General features: G+C 40.3%; 1 protein-coding gene across 4 annotated transcripts in view; it reads left to right on the plus strand.

Annotated features, from left to right (window-relative positions):
• The window catches only part of LOC128657420 (gastrula zinc finger protein XlCGF7.1-like), a 77263-nt gene extending 63089 nt beyond the window's left edge, over nucleotides 1-14174 (plus strand). For 3 of the 4 annotated variants that reach the window (XM_053711765.1, XM_053711764.1, XM_053711766.1), the window contains one exon: nucleotides 12414-14174. In XM_053711765.1, coding sequence (XP_053567740.1) covers nucleotides 12414-13111 — 698 coding nt within the window. In that variant the 3' untranslated portion in view covers nucleotides 13112-14174. Of the gene's footprint in view, nucleotides 1-9991; nucleotides 10068-12413 lie in introns of those variants that run through there. The other variant, XM_053711767.1, reaches the window with a different exon arrangement.
• The last annotated feature ends 10468 nt before the right edge of the window (nucleotides 14175-24642 follow it).

The following is a 24642-nucleotide window of genomic DNA, read 5'->3' on the forward strand; positions in this document are numbered from 1 at the left end:
TTCTAACGCCGGTATTTAGAGTCGTGGCTGAAGTGAGCGTTAGAAATCTAACAACAAAACTCCAGCCGCAGAAAAAAGTCAGTAGTTAAGAGCTTTCTGGGCTAACGCCGGTTCATAAAGCTCTTAACTACTGTGCTCTAAAGTACACTAACACCCATAAACTACCTATGTACCCCTAAACCGAGGTCCCCCCACATCGCCGCCACTCTATTAAAATTTTTTAACCCCTAATCTGCCGCTCCGTACACAGACGCCAGCTACGTTATCCCTATGTACCCCTAATCTGCTGCCCCTAACATCGCCGACCACTATGTTATATTTATTAACCACTAATCTGCCGCCCCCGCTATCGCTGACACCTGCATATTATTATTAACCCCTAATCTGCCGCTCCGTACACCGACGCAACCTACATTATCCCTATGTACCCCTAATCTGCTGCCCCTAACACCGCCGACCCCTATATTATATTTATTAACCCCTAATCTACCGCCCCCAACGTCGCCTCCACCTACCTACAATTATTAACCCCTAATCTGCCGACCGGATCTCACCGCTACTCTAATAAATGTATTAACCCCTAAAGCTAAGTCTAACCGTAACCCTAACACCCCCCTAAGTTAAATATAATTTAAATCTAACAAAATAAATTAACTCTTATTAAATAAATTATTCCTATTTAAAGCTAAATACTTACCTGTAAAATAAACCCTAATATAGCTACAATATAAATTATAATTATATTGTAGCTATTTTAGGATTAATATTTATTTTACAGCAACTTTGTAATTATATTAACCAGGTACAATAGCTATTAAATAGTTAATAACTATTTAATAGTTACCTAGTTAAAATAATTACAAATTACCTGTAAAATAAATCCTAACCTAAGTTACAATTAAACCTAACACTACACTATCAATAAATTAATTAAATACAATACCTACAATTATCTACAAATAAACCTAACACTACACTATCAATAAATTAATTAAATACAATACCTACAATTATCTACAATTAAACCTAACACTACACTATCAATAAATTAATTAAATACAATACCTACAAATAAATACAATTAAATAAACTAACTAAAGTACAAAAAATAAAAAAGAACTAAGTTACAAAAAATAAAAAAATATTTACAAACATTAGAAAAATATTACAACAATTTTAAACTAATTACACCTACTCTAACCCCCTAATAAAATAACAAAGCCCCCCAAAATAAAAAAATGCCCTACCCTATTCTAAATTAAAAAAGTTCAAAGCTCTTTTACCTTACCAGCCCTGAAAAGGGCCCTTTGCGGGGCATGCCCCAAAGAATTCAGCTCTTTTGCCTGTAAAAAAAACACATACAATACCCCCCCAACATTACAACCCACCACCCACATACCCCTAATCTAACCCAAACCCCCCTTAAATAAACCTAACACTAAGCCCCTGAAGATCTTCCTACCTTATCTTCACCTCGCCAGGTATCACACCGATCCGTCCTGGCTCCGATGTCTTGATCCAAGCCCAAGCGGGGGGCTGAAGATGTCCATAATCCGGCTGAAGTCTTCATCCAAGCGGGAGCTGAAGAGGTCCATGATCCGACTGAAGTCTTCTATCAACGGCATCTTCAATCTTCTTTCTTCCGGATCCATGTTTATCCCGCCAACGCGGAACATCCATCTTCACCGACGACTTCCCGACGAATGACGGTTCCTTTAAGGGACGTCATCCAAGATGGCGTCCCTCGAATTCCGAATGGCTGATAGGATTCTATCAGCCAATCGGAATTAAGGTAGGAAAATTCTGATTGGCTGATGGAATCAGCCAATCAGAATCAAGTTCAATCCGATTGGCTGATCCGATCAGCCAATCAGATTGAGCTCGCATTCTATTGGCTGTTCCGATCAGCCAATAGAATGCGAGCTTAATCTGATTGGCTGATCGGATCAGCCAATCGGATTGAACTTAATTCTGATTGGCTGATTCCATCAGCCAATCAGAATTTTCCTACCTTAATTCCGATTGGCTGATAGAATCCTATCAGCCAATCGGAATTCGAGGGACGCCATCTTGGATGACGTCCCTTAAAGGAACCGTCATTCGTCGGGAAGTCGTCGGTGAAGATGGATGGATCCGCGCTGGAGGTCTTGATGATCAGCCGGTCGTCATCGGATTGAAGAACATAGAAGATGCAGCTTGGATGAAGATGTTTGCCGGTCCGGATGTCCTCTTCTGCCCGCTTGGATCAAGACTTCAGCCGGAGGATGGACGTCACTCTTCAGCCCCCGCTTGGGCTTGGATCAAGACTTCGGAGGCTTGGATCAAGACTTCGGTGGACGGATCGGTGAACCTGGCATGGTGAAGATAAGGTAGGAAGATCTTCAGGGGCTTAGTGTTAGGTTTATTTAAGGGGGGTTTGGGTTAGATTAGGGGTATGTGGGTGGTGGGTTGTAATGTTGGGGGGTATTGTATGTTTTTTTTTTACAGGCAAAAGAGCTGAATTATTTGGGGCATGCCCCGCAAATGGCTCTTTTCAGGGCTGGTAAGGTAAAAGAGCTTTGAACTTTTTTAATTTAGAATAGGGTAGGGCATTTTTTTATTTTGGGGGTCTTTGTTATTTTATTAGGGGGCTTAGAGTAGGTGTAATTAGTTTAAAATTGTTGTAATATTTTTCTAATGTTTGTAAATATTTTTTTATTTTTTTGTAACTTAGTTCTTTTTTATTTTTTGTACTTTAGTTAGTTTATTTAATTGTAGTTATTTGTAGATATTGTATTTAATTAATTTATTGATAGTGTAGTGTTAGGTTTAATTGTAGGTAATTGTAGGTATTTTATTTAATTTATTGATAGTGTAGTGTTAGGTTTAATTGTAACTTAGGTTAGGATTTATTTTAAAGGTAATTTTGTAATTATTTTAACTATTTTAGCTATTTAGTTATTAACTATTTAATAGCTTTTGTACCTGGTTAAAATAAATACAAAGTTGCCTGTAAAATAAATATTAATCCTAAAATAGCTACAATATAATTATAATTTATATTGTAGCTATATTAGGATTTATTTTACAGGTAAGTATTTAGCTTTAAATAGGAATAATTTATTTAATAATAGTTAATTTATTTCGTTAGATTTAAATTATATTTAACTTAGGGGGGTGTTAGTGTTAGGGTTAGACTTAGCTTTAGGGGTTAATACATTTATTAGAGTAGCGGTGAGCTCCGGTCGGCAGATTAGGGGTTAATTATTGTAGGTAGCTGGCGGCGACGTTGTGGGGGGCAGATTAGGGGTTAATAAATATAATATAGGGGTCGGCGGTGTTAGGGGCAGCAGATTAGGGGTACATAGGGATAACGTAGCTGGCGGCGGTGTACGGAGCGGCAGATTAGGGGTTAATAATAATATGCAGGGGGCGGCAGATTAGGGGTTAATAAGTGTAAGGTTAGGGGTGTTTAGACTCGGGGTACATGTTAGGGTGTTAGGTGCAGACTTAGGAAGTGTTTCCCCATTGGAAACAATGTAGCTGCGTTAGGAGCTGAACGCTGCTTTTTTGCAGGTGTTAGGTTTTTTTTCAGCTCAAACAGCCCCATTGTTTTCTATGGGGGAATCGTGCACGAGCACGTTTTTGAAGCTAGCCGCGTCCGTAAGCACCTCTGGTATCGAGAGTTGCAGTGGCGGTAAATATGCTCTACGCTCCCTTTTTGTAGCCTAACGCAGCCCTTCTGTGAACTCTAAATACCAGCGGTATTTAAAAGGTGCGGGAGAAAAAAAGCATGCGTAGCTAACGCACCCCTTTGGCCGCAGAACTCTAAATCTAGCCGAAAGTGATTCTCCTTATCTGATCTTCCATGCAGATAAGGTAGTTCTGCGTACCAAACCTGGGTTTTTACCTAAGGTGGTATCTAATAAGAATATCAATCAAGAGATTGTTGTTCCGTCTTTGTGTCCTAATTCTTCTTCAAAGAAGGAACGTCTATTACACAATCTGGACGTGGTTCGTGCTTTAAAGTTTTACTTACAAGCTACTAAAGATTTTCGTCAAACATCTGCTTTGTTTGTTGTCTACTCTGGACAGAGGAGAGGTCAAAAGGCTTCGGCAACCTCTCTTTCTTTTTGGCTAAAAAGCATAATCCGCTTAGCCTATGAGACTGCTGGCCAGCAGCCTCCAGAAAGGATTTACAGCTCATTCTACTAGAGCTGTGGCTTTCACATGGGCCTTTAAAATTGAGGCTTCTGTTGAACAGATTTGCAAGGCGGCGACTTGGTCTTCGCTTCATACTTTTTCAAAATTCTACAAATTTGATACTTTTGCTTCTTCGGAGGCTATTTTTGGGAGAAATGTTTTACAGGCAGTGGTACCTTCCGTTTAAGTACCTGCCTTGTCCCTCCCTTCATCCGTGTACTTTAGCTTTGGTATTGGTATCCCACAAGTAAAGGATGATCTGTGGACTGGATACACCTTACAAGAGAAAACATAATTTATGCTTACCTGATAAATGTATTTCTCTTGTGGTGTATCCAGTCCACGGCCCGCCCTGTCATTTTAAGGCAGGTATATTTTAATTTTAAACTACAGTCACCACTGCACCCTATGGTTTCTCCTTTCTCTGTTTGTTTTCGGTCGAATGACTGGATATGGCAGTTAGGGGAGGAGCTATTTAGACAGCTCTGCTGTGGGTGTCCTCTTGCAACTTCCTGTTGGGAATGAGAATATCCCACAAGTAATGGATGATCCGTGGACTGGATACACCACAAGAGAAATAAATTTATCAGGTAAGCATAAATTATGTTTTTTATGTGACAACACTGAAGAAATGACACTTTAAAAGAGATAAGGGTAAGAACCCTATAGGGGGTGCTAATGTGTATTTGAATACTCTACAAATAGAACAAAAATGATTAAATATAGTCACCAGTATATATCACAGTCCTTAGTGAATAATCAAGGTGTATATGTAGTGGTAAAAAGTAGGATCCACAGAAACAATCCACAAATGAAGAGGCAGTACTCAATCTTCACCGTAATAAGGTCAGGAACTCTGGAAACAAAACAAGGAGAGAGGCGCCGTATATGTGAATCAATCAAGAGCAGATGGGAAGTACAAACGAATACAGGGTACTCACATTCTGTAGCGGCACTCCAATGTGCCAATAGATGCAGGCTGGTTTTCACAGAAGACCAGCTAGCTGTACAGGGCAGAATCAGGAATCCCTGGAGGAGCAGCGTCCCAAGGTAGCGTAGAATAATGCACTCAGCAATGAGAATGTATAGTTAAAAATATGTTTTAATACATAGTAAAAACAATATTAAAAACAACAACTCATGCTATACAGGGAGTGCAGAATTATTAGGCAAATTAGTATTTTGACCACATCATCCTCTTTATGCATGTTGTCTTACTCCAAGCTGTATAGGCTCGAAAGCCTACTACCAATTAAGCATATTAGGTGATGTGCATCTCTGTAATGAGAAGGGGTGTGGTCTAATGACATCAACACCCTATATCAGGTGTGCATAATTATTAGGCAACTTCCTTTCCTTTGGCAAAATGGGTCAAAAGAAGGACTTGACAGGCTCAGAAAAGTAAAAAATAGTGAGATATCTTGCAGAGGGATGCAGCACTCTTAAAATTGCAAAGCTTCTGAAGCGTGATCATCGAACAATTAAGCGTTTCATTCAAAATAGTCAACAGGGTCGCAAGAAGCGTGTGGAAAAACCAAGGCAAAATAACTGCCCATGAACTGAGAAAAGTCAAGCGTGCAGCTGCCAAGATGCCACTTGCCACCAGTTTGGCCATATTTCAGAGCTGCAACATCACTGGAGTGCCCAAAAGCACAAGGTGTGCAATACTCAGAGACATGGCCAAGGTAAGAAAGGCTGAAAGACGACCACCACTGAACAAGACACACAAGCTGAAACGTCAAGACTGGGCCAAGAAATAAATGAGTGAGTCTTGATGGGCCAGATGGATGGGCCCGTGGCTGGATTGGTAAAGGGCAGAGAGCTCCAGTCCGACTCAGACGCCAGCAAGGTGGAGGTGGAGTACTGGTTTGGGCTGGTATCATCAAAGATGAGCTTGTGGGGCCTTTTCGGGTTGAGGATGGAGTCAAGCTCAACTCCCAGTCCTACTGCCAGTTTCTGGAAGACACCTTCTTCAAGCAGTGGTACAGTCCAAGTACTCCACAGCGTGGCTGGCAAGAAAGGGTATAAAAGAAGAAAATCTAATGACATGGCCTCCTTGTTCACCTGATCTGAACCCCATTGAGAACCTGTGGTCCATCATCAAATGTGAGATTTACAAGGAGGGAAAACAGTACACCTCTCTGAACAGTGTCTGGGAGGCTGTGGTTGCTGCTGCACGCAATGTTGATGGTGAACAGATCAAAACACTGACAGAATCCATGGATGGCAGGCTTTTGAGTGTCCTTGCAAAGAAAGGTGGCTATATTGGTCACTGATTTGTTTTTGTTTTGTTTTTGAATGTCAGAAATGTATATTTGTGAATGTTGAGATGTTATATTGGTTTCACTGGTAAAAATAAATAATTGAAATGGGTATATATTTGTTTTTTGTTAAGTTGCCTAATAATTATGCACAGTAATAGTCACCTGCACACACAGATATCCCCCTAAAATAGCTATAACTAAAAACAAACTAAAAACTACTTCCAAAACTATTCAGCTTTGATATTAATTAGTTTTTTGGGTTCATTGAGAACATGGTTGTTGTTCAATAATAAAATTAATCCTCAAAAATACAACTTGCCTAATAATTCTGCACTCCCTGTATTGTGCACAAACATATCATGCAGCGCGTTTCACGGTTCACACCGTTTCATCAGGCATGTATTCTGGTCAAAATTCAGCCCTTAAATAAGGCTACGCTACCTGTACCCACCCCCTCAAACAAAGCAATCAGTCTGCCCTTTGTCTAATTGGTAATTGAATTGTGGCACCTGGATAACTCATGTGATAGAAGGGTGTGTGAATTCCAATACAATATATATATATATATATATATATATATATATATGTATATATAAAAAACTCTGAGAGCCTAAGTAATATGTGCTTAGATCCATATATATAAAAAAAGGGGTATCTATTAAAACCATTTATAGAATGTTAGTAAACTTTCTAATAAAATACAATTCAATTAACAATTGGACAAAGGGCAGACTGATTGGTTTGTTTGTTTGACCAGAATACATGCCTGATGAAACGGTGTGAACCGTGAAACGCGCTGCATGATATGTTTGTGCATAATATAGCATGAGTTGTTGCTTTTAATATTGTTTTTACTTTGTATTAAAACATATTTTTAACTATACATTCTCATTGCTGAGTGCATTATTCTACGCTACCTTGGGACGCTGCTCCTCCAGGGATTCCTTATTCTGCCCTGTACAGCTAGCTGGTCTGCTGTGAAAACCAGCCTGCATATATTGGCACATTGGAGTGCCGCTACAGAATGTGAGTACCCTGTACTTGTTTGTAATTCCCATCTGCTGTTGATTGAATACGGCGCCTCTCTCCTTGTTTTGTTTCCAGAAATGACACTTTGCTACAATGTAAAGTAGTGAGTGTACAGCCTGTATAACAGTGTAAAGTTGCTGCCCCCTTAAAATAACTCAACACATAGCCATTAATGTCTAAACCATTGGCAACAAAAGTGAGTACACCCCTAAGTGGAAATGTCCAAATTTGGCCAAAAGTGACAATATTTTGTGTGGCCACCATTATTTTCCAGCACTGCCTTAAACCCTCTTGGGCATGGAGTTCACCAGAGCTTCACAGGTTGCCACTAGATTTCTCTTCCACTCCTCCATGACGCTATCACAGAGCTGGTGGATGTTAGCGACCTTGCGCTCCCTCACCTTCCCCTTGAGGATGCCCCACAGATGCTCAATAGGGTTTAGGTCTGGAGACATGCTTGGCCAGTCCATCACCTTTACCCTCAGCTTCTTTAGCAAGGCAGAGGTTGCCTTGGAGGTGTGTTTGGGGTCGTTATCATGTTGGAATACTGCCCTGCGGTCCAGTCTCCGAAGGGAGGGGATCATGCTCTGCTTCAGTATGTCACAGTACATGTTGGCATTCACGGTTCCCTGAATGAACTGCAGCTCTCCAGTCCCGGCAGCACTCATGCAGGCCCAGACCATGACACTCCCACCACCATGCTTGACTGTAGGCAAGACACACTTGTCTTTGTACTCCTCACCTGGTTGCCGCCACACACGATTGACACCATCTGAACCAAATAAGTTTATCTTGGTCTTATCGGACCACAGGGCGTGGTTCCATTAATACATGTCCTTAGTCTGCTTGTCTTCAGCAAACTGTTTGTGGGCTTTCTTGCGCATCATCTTTAGAAGAGGCTTCCTTCTGGGATGACATCCATGCAGACCAATTTCGCGTATGGTCTGAGCACTGACAGGCTGACCCACCAATAATACGTCTATTTCCCAAAGACAACCTTTGGATATGACGCTGAGCATGTGCACTCAACTTCTTTGGTCAACCATGGAGAGGCCTGTTCTGAGTGGAACCTGTCCTGTGAAACTGCTGTATGGTCTTGCTCACCGTGCAGCAGCTCAGTTTTAGGGTCTTGGCAATCTTTTTATAGCCTAGGCCATCTTTATGTAGAGCAACAATTCTTTTTTTCAGATCCTCAGAGAGTTCTTTGCCATGAGGTGCCATGTTGAACTTCCAGTGACCAGTATGAGAGAGTGTGAGAGCAATAACACCAAATTTAACACAACTGCTCCCCATTCACACCTAAGACCATGTAACACTAACGAGTCACATGACACTGGGGAGGGAAAATGGCTAATTAGGACATTTCCACTTAGGGATGTACTCCCTTTTGTTGCCAACGGTTTAGACATTTATGGCTGTGTGTTGAGTTATTTTGAGGGGACAGCAAATTTACACTGTTATACAGGCTGTACACTCACTACTTTACATTGTAGCAAAGTGTCATTTCTTCAGTGTTGTCACATGAAAAGATATAATAACATATTTACAAAAATGTGAGGGGTGTACTCACTTTTACGAGATACTGTATATAAATGGCTATTATAAGAGACCTATCTGTCCTTAAAAAACACTATAAAATATATATGTGTGCACTAAATATAAAAGCAGAGAATCATGGTTGACTATAAACATGTCAACAAAGCTCTGGTCTTTTGTGCACAAATTAGTTGCAAACATATTGGTCCTGAAGATAAAAGTGAAAGCTTTCGAACATGTGCAGGGAGATATGAGGGGGGGGTCACCTTTTAACTTTTTACACAGAAGAGAGACTTACTGGACCCACCATTTGGGGACTATGGATCCGGTAGCTCTCAACATTGACATCAATCTACCAGCTTAACTTTAGGGGTATTTGTGGAGCAGGGGCGCTCTGTAGAAGTAACGTTGACAATGCCCCATCCCTCACATTAGATATGAAATTTGTGGGAGAAAAGGAGGAGCAGCATAAGAATAGTAGATTTACACATGTAGGCAGACAAAATAAAATGGTTGGGTCACACTAACACTATAACTCCTGAATACACCCAGAAGTAAGAATAAATTAATTCACAACATACATATGGGGGTGGAGTTAGGCTGAGACAAGAGAGAATATTGTTGTCACATTAGGGTACATATGATGTGAAACTAGTACGTGTATAGAGATGTGGTACTGGGAACTTTTAAATATATTCACTTTTACATCTGTGACGAGATCAACTGAAGTGTTTTGGAAAGAGCCGGGAAAAAGTAGATGAGGACACCTCTCCTTACCAGCCGGAACTGCAGATGCTAGTGAACCAGCAGGGGTCATCCACTGATACCAGTACCATTACTTCATTTTAAATATGCGTTAAGTGTACCTCGGTTATAAATGAGGATTCCTTTGTGAGTGTGTTTTGTCTATTATTAAAGAATGTAATTTTTAAGATACGTTATACCGAACTTTTAAGTGGTTCTTCTGTTTGTATTTTCAGATCTTGATTCCTGCAAAACTGCTGCCATATAGTGATGCAGACACGTGCAGGCTCCTGAACTTTTTTGCTTTTCAACAAGATTCCAAGAGAACAAAGCAAGTTTGATAATAGAAGTATATTGTAAAGTTGTTTAAAATTACATTCTTTAACTATATAATTAAAGAAAAATGTTGGGTGTCATGTCCCTTTTAAAATAAACAAATTTACATATCCCTATCCTCAGGGATCATGTCAGGTTCTTGAAGATTTGCCTTTCTCAACAGGTATTATCAGTTTGTGGTGTTCCATTTTAATCTGGCAGCAGTGAGCAGTTTCTTTACAAATGTTCGAGAAGCATTGCTGACTGTGATGTGGGCTCAGGATATCTGAAGCTCCATACCTGGATGTATTCTGGTATAGGCGCTCTCTCTTCATCTGACAATAAACCATACATGAGTGGTTTGTCACTACTCAGACCTGGGTATCCTTCCTAGGGTCTATAATCAACTCAGTGATTATGATCTTCTCTAACAGAACAGCACAGACTTAAATTGCAACAGGCCTGTGCTCAACTCTATCTCAATCCTCTTCCTTCCCTTGCTCAATGCAAGTTGTAGACCTCATGGTCGCTGCAACAGATGCAGTTCCATTTGCCAGATTTCATCTGCTGCCTCACCAATTAAATATGCTGAAGCAGTTGAACATAGATTATGATCATCTGTATCAGCAGATCCTGTTGGACCACAAGATGAGACAGTCTTTAACATTGTGGCAGTTTCACCAATCCCTTGACAGCCTGGAAGGGTGGAATGCATTCTGGGGGGACTAAGAGAACAATAAACATTATGGAATTCTGCGCAATCTTCAGGACCCTTCAAAGTTGTCCCAATTTTTAGACAAGTATCCTTTCTTTGCTTCTAATTAGACAGTGTCCCAGCAGTGGCTTATCTATCACCAGGGCGGAACTCAAAGGACCTTAGCAACAAAAGAGGGCCTCAGTGATTCTTGCAGTACTGCAGATCTGGTACAAATGTCTTCCAGTCAGCCTTGGCGTGTTCCTCATAGGAAACACCTTCTTCCATCAAGACCGCAAATCTCTAAGTTTGGCGATGGAACACCCGATTTTGTCTCATGGCCTGATATTCAAAATGTCCCTAAAAAAAAGTTAGAAACACAAATTTTAATTTGAAAGATATTTTTCTCACTATGCAGATTTCCTGATGCGGAGAGACACCTATGTTGCATTATAAGGCTTACAAAAATCCCAAAGAATTTGCATGATTTTTCTCTATGCTGGCAAGCTTTTGAATATCAGGCCCACTTTCCTTCAGCCCAGAAAGTCTGTTACCAGATGCATTTATCTCAAAAGGTGATATCATAAAGGTTTTTTATTACAGCTTTTTTTGTCTTTATTAACAGAACATAACATAATGAATATATATGCTTTCCATCTGAGTTTTATGGGCGTTTCATGGGAGTAACCTGTATTTTAGTTGTGAAATATCATCAGGAGTTCTTAAACAATATCCACACCTTAGGTGAACCTTTTCACACATACCTGAATCGCCATCCTTTTAGTGAAGAGATTAGCAATTGTAATTAATCTATTGAATGTACAGTGAAACTTAGTTTGCATATCTTTTATTTGCAATCTTACTAATCAGAACCCATTTTTACATTTACAGTATATATTTTACAGACCATTTACAGTATATATTGTGTAAACATGATTTGAAAACATGCCCCCTCCACATTGTCACAATCAGCATTTACTAGCGATGTGGACAGATTGTTCAAAAGGCAGTGATCCGTATAGTTTCCTATGGAAGGCACATCGCAACTAGTCTGAAAAATGAGGGTCAGCCCACTTTTTTTATAATATTTCACCCAGCAGACGTGTGAATATCAATTCTGAACATGAGCATTTCTTTCTGGATCTCACAATCCTTTGAACATCGGGCATTTTATTTCCTTGTAGCAGACCTACTCGGTTCTCTCTTGCCTCCATCTGATGTAGCATGTGTTCCTTACTCAGAGGTAAATGCCAGTTTATTATTATGTGTGTTCCAGATAATCAAGGGATTAAACCAAACCACTGCTGTGCATAATATTTGCAGCTATGATTTGAAACCTTGAATGTCCTTGTGCATTTTAAAAGCTGTAAATAATTTTAAGAAAAAAAATAGGTAAAGAAAATTACAACAGCATTAATTACTTTTTATTTCTGTAATTTACAAATATGGTATCCCTGTGAAATCCTTAAACATATTCTCTAATGTCCATGAAACTGCCCTTAAGCCTTAGCATGGAGGATAGGTGTAGGGTCATAACCAGTACCCTCCCCTTGTAGTAGGCACTTATTCATAACAGTTAACATGTTCTTAAGATAAAATAATTATGTCATTAATAAATAACATTATTCCTATTGTGTTTTTTTTAACAGGTGAATTCACAAACTGCAGTAATCCTAGTCATGGTCAGAGTGCCGATGTTTCTTTCAGTCTATTTCAAAATCAAAGAAGCCACGTGGGATATTTATGCCCTGAATGTGGGAAATGTTTTAGTTGGAAATCACATCTTATTATTCATCAGAAAATTCATACAGGAGAAAGAGGATTTTCATGTTCTGAATGTGAGAAATGTTTTACTACAAAATCATCTCTTATTAGGCATCAGAAAATACATGCAGGGGAGAAAACATTTCCATGTTCTGACTGTGAGCAATGTTTTACTCTGGAATCCCATCTTATTACGCATCAGAAAATTCATACAAGAGAGAGGGGATTTTTATGTTCTGAATGTGGAAAATCTTTTACTTCGAAATCTTCTGTTATTAGGCATCAGAAAATTCATAAAGGGGAGAGGGAATTTTTGTGTTCTGAATGTGGGAAATGTTTTACTCAGAAACCTCATCTTATTAGGCATCAGATAAGTCATACAGGGGAGAAAGCATTTTCATGTTCTGAATGTGGGAAATGTTTTACCTTGAAACCGGCTCTTAATAATCATATGAAAATTCATACAGGGGAGAAAGAATTTTTGTGTTCTAAATGTGGGAAATGTTTTACTCACCGATCAACTCTTATAAATCATCAGAGAGTTCATATTAAAGAAAATCAGAGTTTAACCTCTGAAGCGTAGAGACCAAAACATAGTTATCATCCACATGATGTCTATAATGCTGATGATTACATGTTGTTCTCTGAGGGGCACACTTTTTGGGCAGTTTGAGGTTCCGCTCTGTACCTCAAGCAGCTGCAAAGTGGCCCAATGTGTTTGTCGTCCCGGGTCCCTATATAGGCTTAAAAAGTCAAGTGATAACTTGTTGTAAATAAAATATGCATTTACAGGTGTAGAGTTTTTTGAAAGGGAGCCCGTGTGTGCAGTTCAAAATTATGTAAATATTCTCAAAGCCCCATATATATATATATATATATATATATATATAAAGATAAACCCTTTTTTGAAATTTAGGTACTGTTTGCGGCATAACAGTAAGGTGATCATTGAGGTGACAGTGTTTCCCTAACAAATTTAAATTGACCCGGTGCACAGGGTGAGCCCCTACGTTAACATCAAAAGTGGAAGAGGACTCCAAAAGGCCTTGTCTGTATTAGGATAGCCCACATGGTTGCATAAAATGTATTGTGCGGAAATCTAACTGTGACACAAAGCCTGTTGCTTTTTTTTCAGCCCAGCCACTTAGGGGTTAAAAAGATGATTCCTATCCACAAGTCCCTTTATTTCTTTTTGTTTCTGCCCTTTTAAACTCTCTCATCTCTTTGCAAAAACACCCTTTTCAGGACATTTTTTTAGCCACCAGGATGCATTTTATTGTACTCGTGATACTCCTTACTAATCCTGGCTACCTTGTGAGCACCTGGTAAACGCAAAAATGCTTGTCACTCCCACACTATGTGGCTGAAATGCACCAAATACGGTATGTGCCTGAATGAGAGCTTTAAAATGATAGCAAACACTTGGGGGTGCTCCAACTAGATACTGGGTGCTTTGCCGTTAAATTTACCAGACATAAAAGGAGCTAAATTATATACCCAGGAAACCTTATCTCCTGGCAGGATATTTGCACAAGGGGGAGAGCAGGGGGCAGTATGTAATTGGCTTTTACATGTTTAAACTTTACACCTTGTACTGTATAAAAACCCTGTGTCTTGACCATTAAAGTGTATTACTCTCTGCTGCACTAAGCCTTGTCTGGTGTTTGTATGGGAGGGAAAGAGCTTCTTCACTAAAGAGCTTAATCACTGCAAATAGGGCTAATAGGGAGAACAGCACAGTGGTACAAATCTGACCCTAACTAACTATATATATATATATATATATATATATATATATATATATATATATATATATATATATACAAACTATATATATACCTGTGTGTGTGTATATATATATATATATATATATATATATATATACGTTGATTGGAGTAGCCATGTTAGTCCAGAGATTTAGATATCAAAATAACAAGAGTAATGCATTGAGCAATGAGAGTTCCTTCCTTTATCAAGTCTAAAGCAATACTGACCAATTCAATGGAATTTACAGATTATATCTTAAAACACAGAATAGCTAAGAAGACAGTGCAGGGAGAGGAGGGGGTGTCGTAAAAATCATGAGGGGGGCTTAGGTAACAGGCAGACAATGTCCAGTGTAGGAGAACAGACAGGGGAAATATATAGCTATACATAGAGCATATACTGACATAAAGTTATATATCAACATTGAATCAATATCTATAAAGATGTGAAATTGTATATACAGGGGGAATACAAAAGTTAAAAAAAGACAAAAGTGTGGACATAGGCTTACCTGTGTACCTATGTATAAAGAATGTGGAATATACAATGTAATTGACTAAATGAAAGTACATTACATTACAAAATTTTGATAATGTGTTAAGAATCCAGAGTCCACATTTAGTCCAGAATTAAACAGGTTGAAGTGCATTATCATTTTCATTTCAAAGGTTTTTCTTTCCATGGTGTTTTTGAAGTTGCCTCGGAAAATTTTGATTTTGAGGTTTTGGATGGAGTGGTCAGGTTGGGTGAAATGGTGACCAACAGGGGTGCAGTATTTTGTTTCACAGTGGTTTTTGATTGAGTGTCTGTGTAAGTTCATTCGAAGGTGCAGTTTTTGGCTTGTTTCTCCAATATAGCATCCCATTTCACATGTAGTGCAATGTATCATGTATACCACATTTGCAGATATACATGAATATGCCCCTTTAATGTTATAAGATTTATTATTGTGATTTGCTGTGCTGCTTTCACAAACGTGTTGACACAGTTTGCAGAGTGCTTTATAGCAGCACTTGGTTCCATTCTGAGTGTTCTTTTTCTCAAGGGGTAGCTTCCTATGTACCAGTTTCTGCTTTAGGTTAGGTGGCTGTCTGTATGCCAGAATTGGGGGTTTTGGAAAGATTTTTTTGAGTGTGGGATCCTCTAAGAGTAGTGGCTGTAAGTCTTTTATGATTTTTCGTATCCCTTCCACAGCAGGGTTGTATTTGACTACTAGTGGGATACGTGATATGTTTTTCTTCTCCCTGTATTGTAGTAAGTGCTCACGTGGAGTATTGAGGGCAGACTTAATTTTTTTTATTTATAATCCTTGTTTTGTATCCTTTTTCTCTGAATGATTGGGACAGTGTGATGAGGTGTTTGTCACGGTCCTTGGTATCTGAGCAAATTCTGTGGTATCTTGTAGCCTGACTGTAGATTATGGATTTTTTAATGTGATTGGGGTGGGAGCTGGAGCTGTGGAGGTAGCTGCATCTATCTGTTGGTTTCCTGTATACAGATGAGTGCAGTTTTCCATTTGTGATGGATATTGTTGTATCCAGGAAGCTGACACTCTAGAAAAGTTCATTTTAAGCTTGATTGATGCATGAAATAGATTAAATGATTTATGGAAATGTTCAAGGTTTTTCTTCTGTTAAGTGTGATCAGTCCACGGGTCATCATTACTTCTGGGATATTAACTGCTCCCCTACAGGAAGTGCAAGAGGATTCACCCAGCAGAGCTGCATATAGCTCCTCCCCTCTACGTCACTCCCAGTCATTCTCTTGCACCCAGCAACTAGATAGGTCGTGTGAGAGGACTATGGTGATTATACTTAGTTTTATATCTTCAATCAAAAGTTTGTTATTTTAAAATAGCACCGGAGTGTGTTATTACCTCTCTGGCAGAGTTTGAGGAAGAATCTACCAGAGTTTTGCTATGATTTTAGCCGGAGTAGTTAAGATCATATTGCTGTTCTCGGCCATCTGAGGAGTGAGGTAAACTTCAGATCAGGGGACAGCGGGCAGATGAATCTGCATAGAGGTATGTAGCAGTTTTTATTTTCTGACAATGGAATTGATGAGAAAATCCTGCCATACCGATATAATGTCATATATGTATACTTTACACTTCAGTATTCTGGGAGAATGGTACTTCACTAGAATTACACTGTAAGAAAGACATAAAGCTGTTTAATAACTAGAGATTATGTTTAACGTTTTTGCTGGAATGTAAAATCGTTTTCATTTGCTGAGGTACTGAGTGAATAAATGTTTGGGCACCATTTTTCCACTTGGCAGTTGCTTAAATCTGTTTTTTCTGTCAGTTTCTGTTCTCCCTCACTGCTGTGTGTGTGGGGGAGGGGCGCTTTTACTATGCATCAAATATTTCAGTCAGCAACTCATTGTATTCCCTGCATGATCTGGTTCATCTCTACAGAGCTCAGGGGTCTTCAAAACTTATTTTGAGGGAGGTAATTTCTCTCAGCAGAGCTGTGAGAATTATAGTTTGACTGAAATAAAAACTTTTATTCTGTAATTTGTTTCCTGCTTTCAGAAATTGTTATCTTTGCTAATGGGATTAAACCTTTGCTAAAGTTGTGTTGTTTACAAGGATTGAGGCTATAACTGTTTCAATTTATTAATTTTTAACTGTCATAGATCTTCTGTGCTTCTTAAAGGCACAGTACGTTTTAATATTATTCTATTTGAATTGTATTTCCAAGTTGCAAGTTTATTTGCTAGTGTGTTAAACATGTCTGATTCAGAAGATGATACCTGTGTCATTTGTTGCAATGCCAAAGTGGAGCCCAATAGAAATTTATGTACTAACTGTATTGATGCTACTTTAAATAAAAATCAATCTGTACAAATTGAACAAATTTCACCAAACAACGAGGGGAGAGTTATGCCGACTAACTCGCCTCACGTGTCAGTACCTACATCTCCCGCTCAGAGGGAGGTGCGTGATATTGTAGCGCCGAGTACAGCTGGGCGGCCATTACAAATCACATTACAGGATATGGCTACTGTTATGACTGAAGTTTTGGCTAAATTACCAGAACTAAAAGGTAAGCGTGATCACTCTGGGGTGAGAACAGAGTGTGCTGATAATATTAGGGCCATGTCAGACACTGCGTCACAGGTGGCAGAACATGAGGACGGAGAACTTCATTCTGTGGGTGACGGTTCTGATCCAAACAGACTGGATTCAGATATTTCAAATTTTAAATTTAAACTGGAAAACCTCCGTGTATTACTAGGGGAGGTGTTAGCGGCTCTGAATGATTGTAACACAGTTGCAATACCAGAGAAAATGTGTAGGTTGGATAAATATTTTGCGGTACCGACGAGTACTGAGGTTTTTCCTATACCTAAGAGACTTACTGAAATTGTTACTAAGGAGTGGGATAGACCCGGTGTGCCGTTCTCACCCCCTCCGATATTTAGAAAAATGTTTCCAATAGACGCCACCACAAGGGACTTATGGCAAACGGTCCCTAAGGTGGAGGGAGCAGTTTCTACTTTAGCTAAGCGTACCACTATCCCGGTGGAGGATAGCTGTGCTTTTTCAGATCCAATGGATAAAAAGTTAGAGGGTTACCTTAAGAAAATGTTTGTTCAACAAGGTTTTATATTGCAACCCCTTGCATGCATTGCGCCGATCACGGCTGCAGCGGCATTCTGGATTGAGTCTCTGGAAGAGAACATTGGTTCAGCTACTCTGGACGACATTACGGACAGGCTTAGAGTCCTTAAACTAGCTAATTCATTCATTTCGGAGGCCGTAGTACATCTTACTAAACTTACGGCGAAGAATTCAGGATTCGCCATTCAGGCACGCAGGGCGCTGTGGCTAAAATCCTGGTCAGCTGATGTTACTTCTAAGTCTAAATTGCTTAATATACCTTTCAAAGGGCAGACCTTATTCGGGCCCGGGTTGAAAGAGATTATCGCTGACATTACAGGAGGTAAAGGCCATGCCCTGCCTCAGGACAAAGCCAAAGCCAAGACTAGACAGTCTAGTTTTCGTTCCTTTCGTAATTTCAAAGCAGGAGCAGCATCAACTTCCTCTGCACCAAAACAGGAAGGAGCTGTTGCTCGCTACAGACAAGGCTGGAAACCTAACCAGTCCTGGAACAAGGGCAAGCAGACTAGGAAACCTGCTGCTGCACCCAAAACAGCATGAATTGAGGGCCCCCGATCCTGGATCGGATCTAGTGGGGGGCAGACTTTCTCTCTTCGCCCAGGCTTGGGCAAGAGATGTTCAGGATCCCTGGGCGCTAGAGATAATATCTCAGGGATACCTTCTGGACTTCAAATACTCTCCTCCAAGAGAGAGATTTCATCTGTCAAGATTGTCAACAATCCAGACAAAGAAAGAGGCTTTTCTACGCTGCGTACAAGAGCTCTTGTTAATGGGAGTAATCCATCCAGTTCCACGATCGGAACAGGGACAGGGGTTTTACTCAAATCTGTTTGTGGTTCCCAAAAAAGAGGGAATTTTCAGACCAATCCTGGACTTAAAGATCCTAAACAAATTCCTAAGAGTTCCATCGTTCAAGATGGAGACTATTCGGACAATTTTACCTATGATCCAAGAGGGTCAGTACATGACCACTGTAGATTTAAAAGATGCTTACCTGCACATACCGATTCACAAAGATCATTACCGGTACCTAAGGTTTGCCTTCCTAGACAGGCATTACCAGTTTGTGGCTCTTCCATTCGGATTGGCTACAGCGCCAAGAATCTTCACAAAGGTTCTGGGTGCTCTTCTGGCGGTACTAAGACCGCGGGGAATCTCGGTAGCTCCATACCTAGACGACATTCTGATACAAGCTTCAAGCTTTCAAACTGCCAAATCTCATACAGAGTTAGTGCTGGCATTTCTAAGGTCACATGGATGGAAGGTGAACGAAAAGAAAAGTTCACTCGTTCCACTCACAAGAGTTCCCTTCCTGGGGACTCTTATAGATTCTGTAGAAATGAAGATTTACCTGACAGAGGACAGGCTATCAAGACTTCAAAGTGCTTGCCGCACTCTTCATTCCATTCAACACCCATCAGTGGCTCAATGTATGGAGGTAATCGGCTTAATGGTAGCGGCAATGGACATAGTACCCTTTGCACGCTTACACCTCAGACCACTGCAACTGTGCATGCTAGGTCAGTGGAATGGGGATTACTCAGACTTATCCCCTTCTCTGAATCTGGATCAAGAGACCAGAAATTCTCTTCTATGGTGGCTTTCTCGGCCACACCTGTCCAGGGGGATGCCATTCAGCAGACCAGACTGGACAATTGTAACAACAGACGCCAGCCTTCTAGGTTGGGGTGCCGTCTGGAATTCCCTGAAGGCTCAGGGACTATGGAGTCAGGAGGAGAGTCTCCTGCCAATAAACATTCTGGAATTGAGAGCAGTTCTCAATGCCCTCCTGGCTTGGCCCCAGTTGACAACTCGGGGGTTCATCAGGTTTCAGTCGGACAACATCACGACTGTAGCTTACATCAACCATCAGGGAGGGACAAGAAGCTCCCTAGCTATGATGGAAGTATCAAAGATAATTCGCTGGGCAGAGTCTCACTCTTGCCACCTGTCAGCAATCCACATCCCGGGAGTGGAGAACTGGGAGGCGGATTTCTTAAGTCGTCAGACTTTTCATCCGGGGGAGTGGGAACTTCATCCGGAGGTCTTTGCCCAAATACTTCGACGTTGGGGCAAACCAGAGATAGATCTCATGGCGTCTCGACAGAACGCCAAGCTTCCTCGTTACGGGTCCAGATCCAGGGATCCAGGAGCAGTCCTGATAGATGCTCTGACAGCACCTTGGGACTTCAGGATGGCTTACGTGTTTCCACCCTTCCCGTTGCTTCCTCGATTGATAGCCAGAATCAAACAAGAGAGAGCATCAGTGATTCTAATAGCACCTGCGTGGCCACGCAGGACTTGGTATGCAGACCTGGTGGACATGTCATCCTGTCCGCCTTGGTCTCTACCTCTGAAACAGGACCTTCTGATACAGGGTCCCTTCAAACATCAAAATCTAACTTCTCTGAAGCTGACTGCTTGGAAATCGAACGCTTAATTTTATCAAGACGTGGGTTTTCTGAGTCAGTTATTAGTACCTTAATACAGACTAGGAAACCTGTTACCAGAAAGATTTACCATAAGATATGGCGTAAATACCTACATTGGTGTGAATCCAAAGGTTACTCTTGGAGTAAGGTTAGGATTCCTAGGATATTGTCTTTTCTACAAGAAGGTTTAGAAAAGGGTTTATCTGCTAGTTCATTAAAGGGACAGATCTCAGCTCTGTCCATTCTGTTACACAAACGTCTGTCAGAAGTTCCTGACGTCCAGGCTTTTTGTCAGGCTTTGGCCAGGATTAAGCCTGTGTTTAAAACTGTTGCTCCACCATGGAGTTTAAACCTTGTTCTTAATGTTTTACAGGGCGTTCCGTTTGAACCCCTTCATTCCATTGATATAAAGTTGTTATCTTGGAAAGTTCTATTTTTAATGGCTATTTCCTCGGCTCGAAGAGTCTCTGAATTATCAGCCTTACATTGTGATTCTCCTTATTTGATTTTTCATTCGGATAAGGTAGTCCTGCGTACTAAACCTGGGTTCTTACCTAAGGTAGTTACTAACAGGAATATCAATCAAGAGATTGTTGTTCCTTCTTTATGCCCAAATCCTTCTTCAAAGAAGGAACGTCTACTGCACAACCTGGATGTAGTCCGGGCTCTAAAATTTTACTTGCAGGCAACTAAGGAATTCCGACAAACGTCTTCTCTGTTTGTCATTTACTCTGGGCAGAGGAGAGGTCAAAAAGCTTCCGCTACCTCTCTTTCTTTTTGGCTTCGTAGCATAATTCGTTTAGCTTATGAGACTGCTGGACAGCAGCCCCCTGAAAGAATTACAGCTCATTCTACTAGAGCTGTGGCTTCCACTTGGGCCTTCAAGAATGAGGCCTCTGTTGAACAGATTTTCAAGGCTGCAACTTGGTCTTCGCTTCATACTTTTTCCAAATTTTACAAATTTGACACCTTTGCTTCATCGGAGGCTATTTTTGGGAGAAAGGTTCTTCAGGCAGTGGTTCCTTCTGTATAAAGAGTCTGCCTATCCCTCCCGTCATCCGTGTACTTTTGCTTTGGTATTGGTATCCCAGAAGTAATGATGACCCGTGGACTGATCACACTTAACAGAAGAAAACATAATTTATGCTTACCTGATAAATTCCTTTCTTCTGTAGTGTGATCAGTCCACGGCCCGCCCTGTTTTTAAGGCAGGTAAATATTTTTTAATTTATACTCCAGTCACCACTTCACCCTTGGCTTTTCCTTTCTCGTTGGTCCTTGGTCGAATGACTGGGAGTGACGTAGAGGGGAGGAGCTATATGCAGCTCTGCTGGGTGAATCCTCTTGCACTTCCTGTAGGGGAGCAGTTAATATCCCAGAAGTAATGATGACCCGTGGACTGATCACACTACAGAAGAAAGGAATTTATCAGGTAAGCATAAATTATGTTTTTTCTCCTTCTGTCCATACCCCCCAAAAACAAAGGCTTGGGTCTCGTGGACTCTCACCACCATGAAAGAAATGAATTTATCAGGTAAGCTAAAATTATGTTTTCTTTTATACAGGTGGTGAAATGGGATGCTATATTGGAGAAACAAGCCAAAAACCGCACCTTCGAATGAACTTACACAGACACTCAATCAAAAACCACTGTGAAACAAAATACTGCACGCCTGTTGGTCACCATTTCACCCAACCTGACCACTCCATCCAAAACCTCAAAATCAAAATTCTCAAAGGCAACTTCAAAAACACCATGGAAAGAAAAACCTTTGAAATGAAAATGATAATGCACTTCAACCTGTTTAATTCTGGACTAAATGTGGACTCTGGATTCTTAACACATTATCAACATTTTGTAATGTAATGTACTTTCATTTAGTCAATTACATTGTATATTCCACATTCTTTATACATAGGTACACAGGTAAGCCTATGTCCACACTTTTGTCTTTCTCCAACATTGGTGTGTCTGGTCCACGGCGTCATCCATAACTTGTGGGAATATTCTCTTCCCCAACAGGAAATGGCAAAGAGCACAGCAAAAGCTGTCCATATAGTCCCTCCCAGGCTCCGCCCCCCCCCAGTCATTCTCTTTGCCGCTCTGAACAAGTAGCATCTCCACGGAGATGGTGAAGAGTATGTGGATTAAGCCTGTTTACAGACCTTTGACTCCTCCCTGGAGTCTAAATTTAGTTCTTTCAGTTATTCAAGGGGTTCCGTTTGAACCCTTACATTCCATAGATATCAAGTTACTATCTTGGAAAGTTCTGTTTTTGGTTGCTATTTCTTCTGCTAGAAGAGTTTCTGAATTATCTGCTTTGCAGTGTGATCCACCCTATCTGGTGTTCCATTCAGATAAGGTTGTTTTGCGTACCAAGCCTGGTTTTCTTCCAAAAGTTGTTTCCAACAAGAATATTAACCAGGAAATAGTTGTTCCTTCTTTGTGTCCGAATCTAGTTTCAAAGAAGGAACGTTTGTTACACAATTTAGATGTAGTCCGTGCTTTATAAGTTCTATTTAGAAGCAACAAAGGATTTCAGACAAACTTCTTCTTTGTTTGTCGTTTATTCTGGTAAGAGGAGAGGTCAAAAAGCTACTGCCACCTCTCTTTCTGGCTGAAAAGCATCATCCGATTGGCTTATGAGACTGCCGGACGGCAGCCTCCTGAACGAATCACAGCTCACTCTACTAGGGCTGTGGCTTCCACATGGGCCTTTAAGAACAAGGCTTCTGTTGATCAGATATGTAAGGCAGCGACCTGGTCTTCTCTGCACACTTTTGACAAATTCTACAAATTTGATACTTTTGCTTCTTCGGAGGCTATTTTTGGGAGAAAAGTTTTGCAAGCCGTGGTGCCTTCTGTTTAGGTAACCTGATTTGCTCCCTCCCTTCATCCGTGTCCTAAAGCTTTGGTATTGGTTCCCACAAGTTATGGATGACGCCGTGGACCGGACACACCAATGTTGGAGAAAACAGAATTTATGCTTACCTGATAAATTACTTTCTCCAACGGTGTGTCCGGTCCACGGCCCGCCCTGGTTTTTTAATCAGGTTTGAAAAATGTCTTTCTCTTTACACTACAGTCACCACGGCACCCTATAGTTTCTCCTTTTTTTCTCCTAACCGTCGGTCGAATGACTGGGGGGGGCGGAGCCTGGGAGGGACTATATGGACAGCTTTTGCTGTGCTCTTTGCCATTTCCTGTTGGGGAAGAGAATATTCCCACAAGTTATGGATGACGCCGTGGACCGGACACACCGTTGGAGAAAGTAATTTATCAGGTAAGCATAAATTCTGTTTTTTTTTTTAACTTTTGTATTCCCCCTGTATATACAATGTCACATCTTTATAGATATTGATTCAATGTTGATATATAACTTTATGTCAGTATATGCTCTATGTATAGCTATATATTTCCCCTGTCTGTTCTCCTACACTGGACACTGTCTGCCTGTTACCTAAGCCCCCCTCATGATTTTTACGACACCCCCTCCTCTCCCTGCACTGTCTTCTTAGCTATTCTGTGTTTTAAGATACAATCTGTAAATTCCATTGAATTGGTTAGTATTTCTTTAGACTTGATAAAGGAAGGAACTCTTCCGAAAGCTTGTCAACTTATAAATGTATAGTTAGTCCAATAAAAAAAAGTATCATTGCTCAATGCAATACTCTTGTTATTTTGATATATATATATATATATATATATATATAAAATTAATATCTTTTGATTCGCAATTGCCAAAATCTATATTAAAAACACTGAATTATTCTCTGTTTCTGCTTATGCAAGAAAGGTTACCTAATACAATTATAGATCCACAAAAGGGTTGACTATAGAAAACTTGTACTGTATTGTTTACAACCTTGTTAAATTGTAATAAAAAAACACAATTTATGCTTACCTGATAAATTCATTTAATTCACGATGGTGAGGTCCACAATCAATTACTCCTGAGAATTACTGTTCTATACCACCAGGAGGAAGCAACCATTCCCAAACCCCAAGAGCCCTATAAAACCCCTCACACATACCTCAGTCTCTAACATATAGCCAAGAATAGTTAGGTTAAAAAAAAGGAATACGAGCAGGGGGAAAGGGATGTGCTTAAAGAAAACACTAAACCCAAAAACAAAGGCTTGGGTCTCGTGGACTCTCACCACCATGAAAGAAATGAATTTATCAGGTAAGCTAAAATTATATTTTCTTTTATACAGGTGGTGAGAATACACAATCCATTACTCCTGGGAACTAATACCCAAGCCGTGGAGTTCAAGAATATTAAA

The sequence above is a fragment of the Bombina bombina genome, chromosome 4, assembly GCF_027579735.1.
Source record: "Bombina bombina isolate aBomBom1 chromosome 4, aBomBom1.pri, whole genome shotgun sequence".
NCBI lineage: Eukaryota > Metazoa > Chordata > Amphibia > Anura > Bombinatoridae > Bombina > Bombina bombina.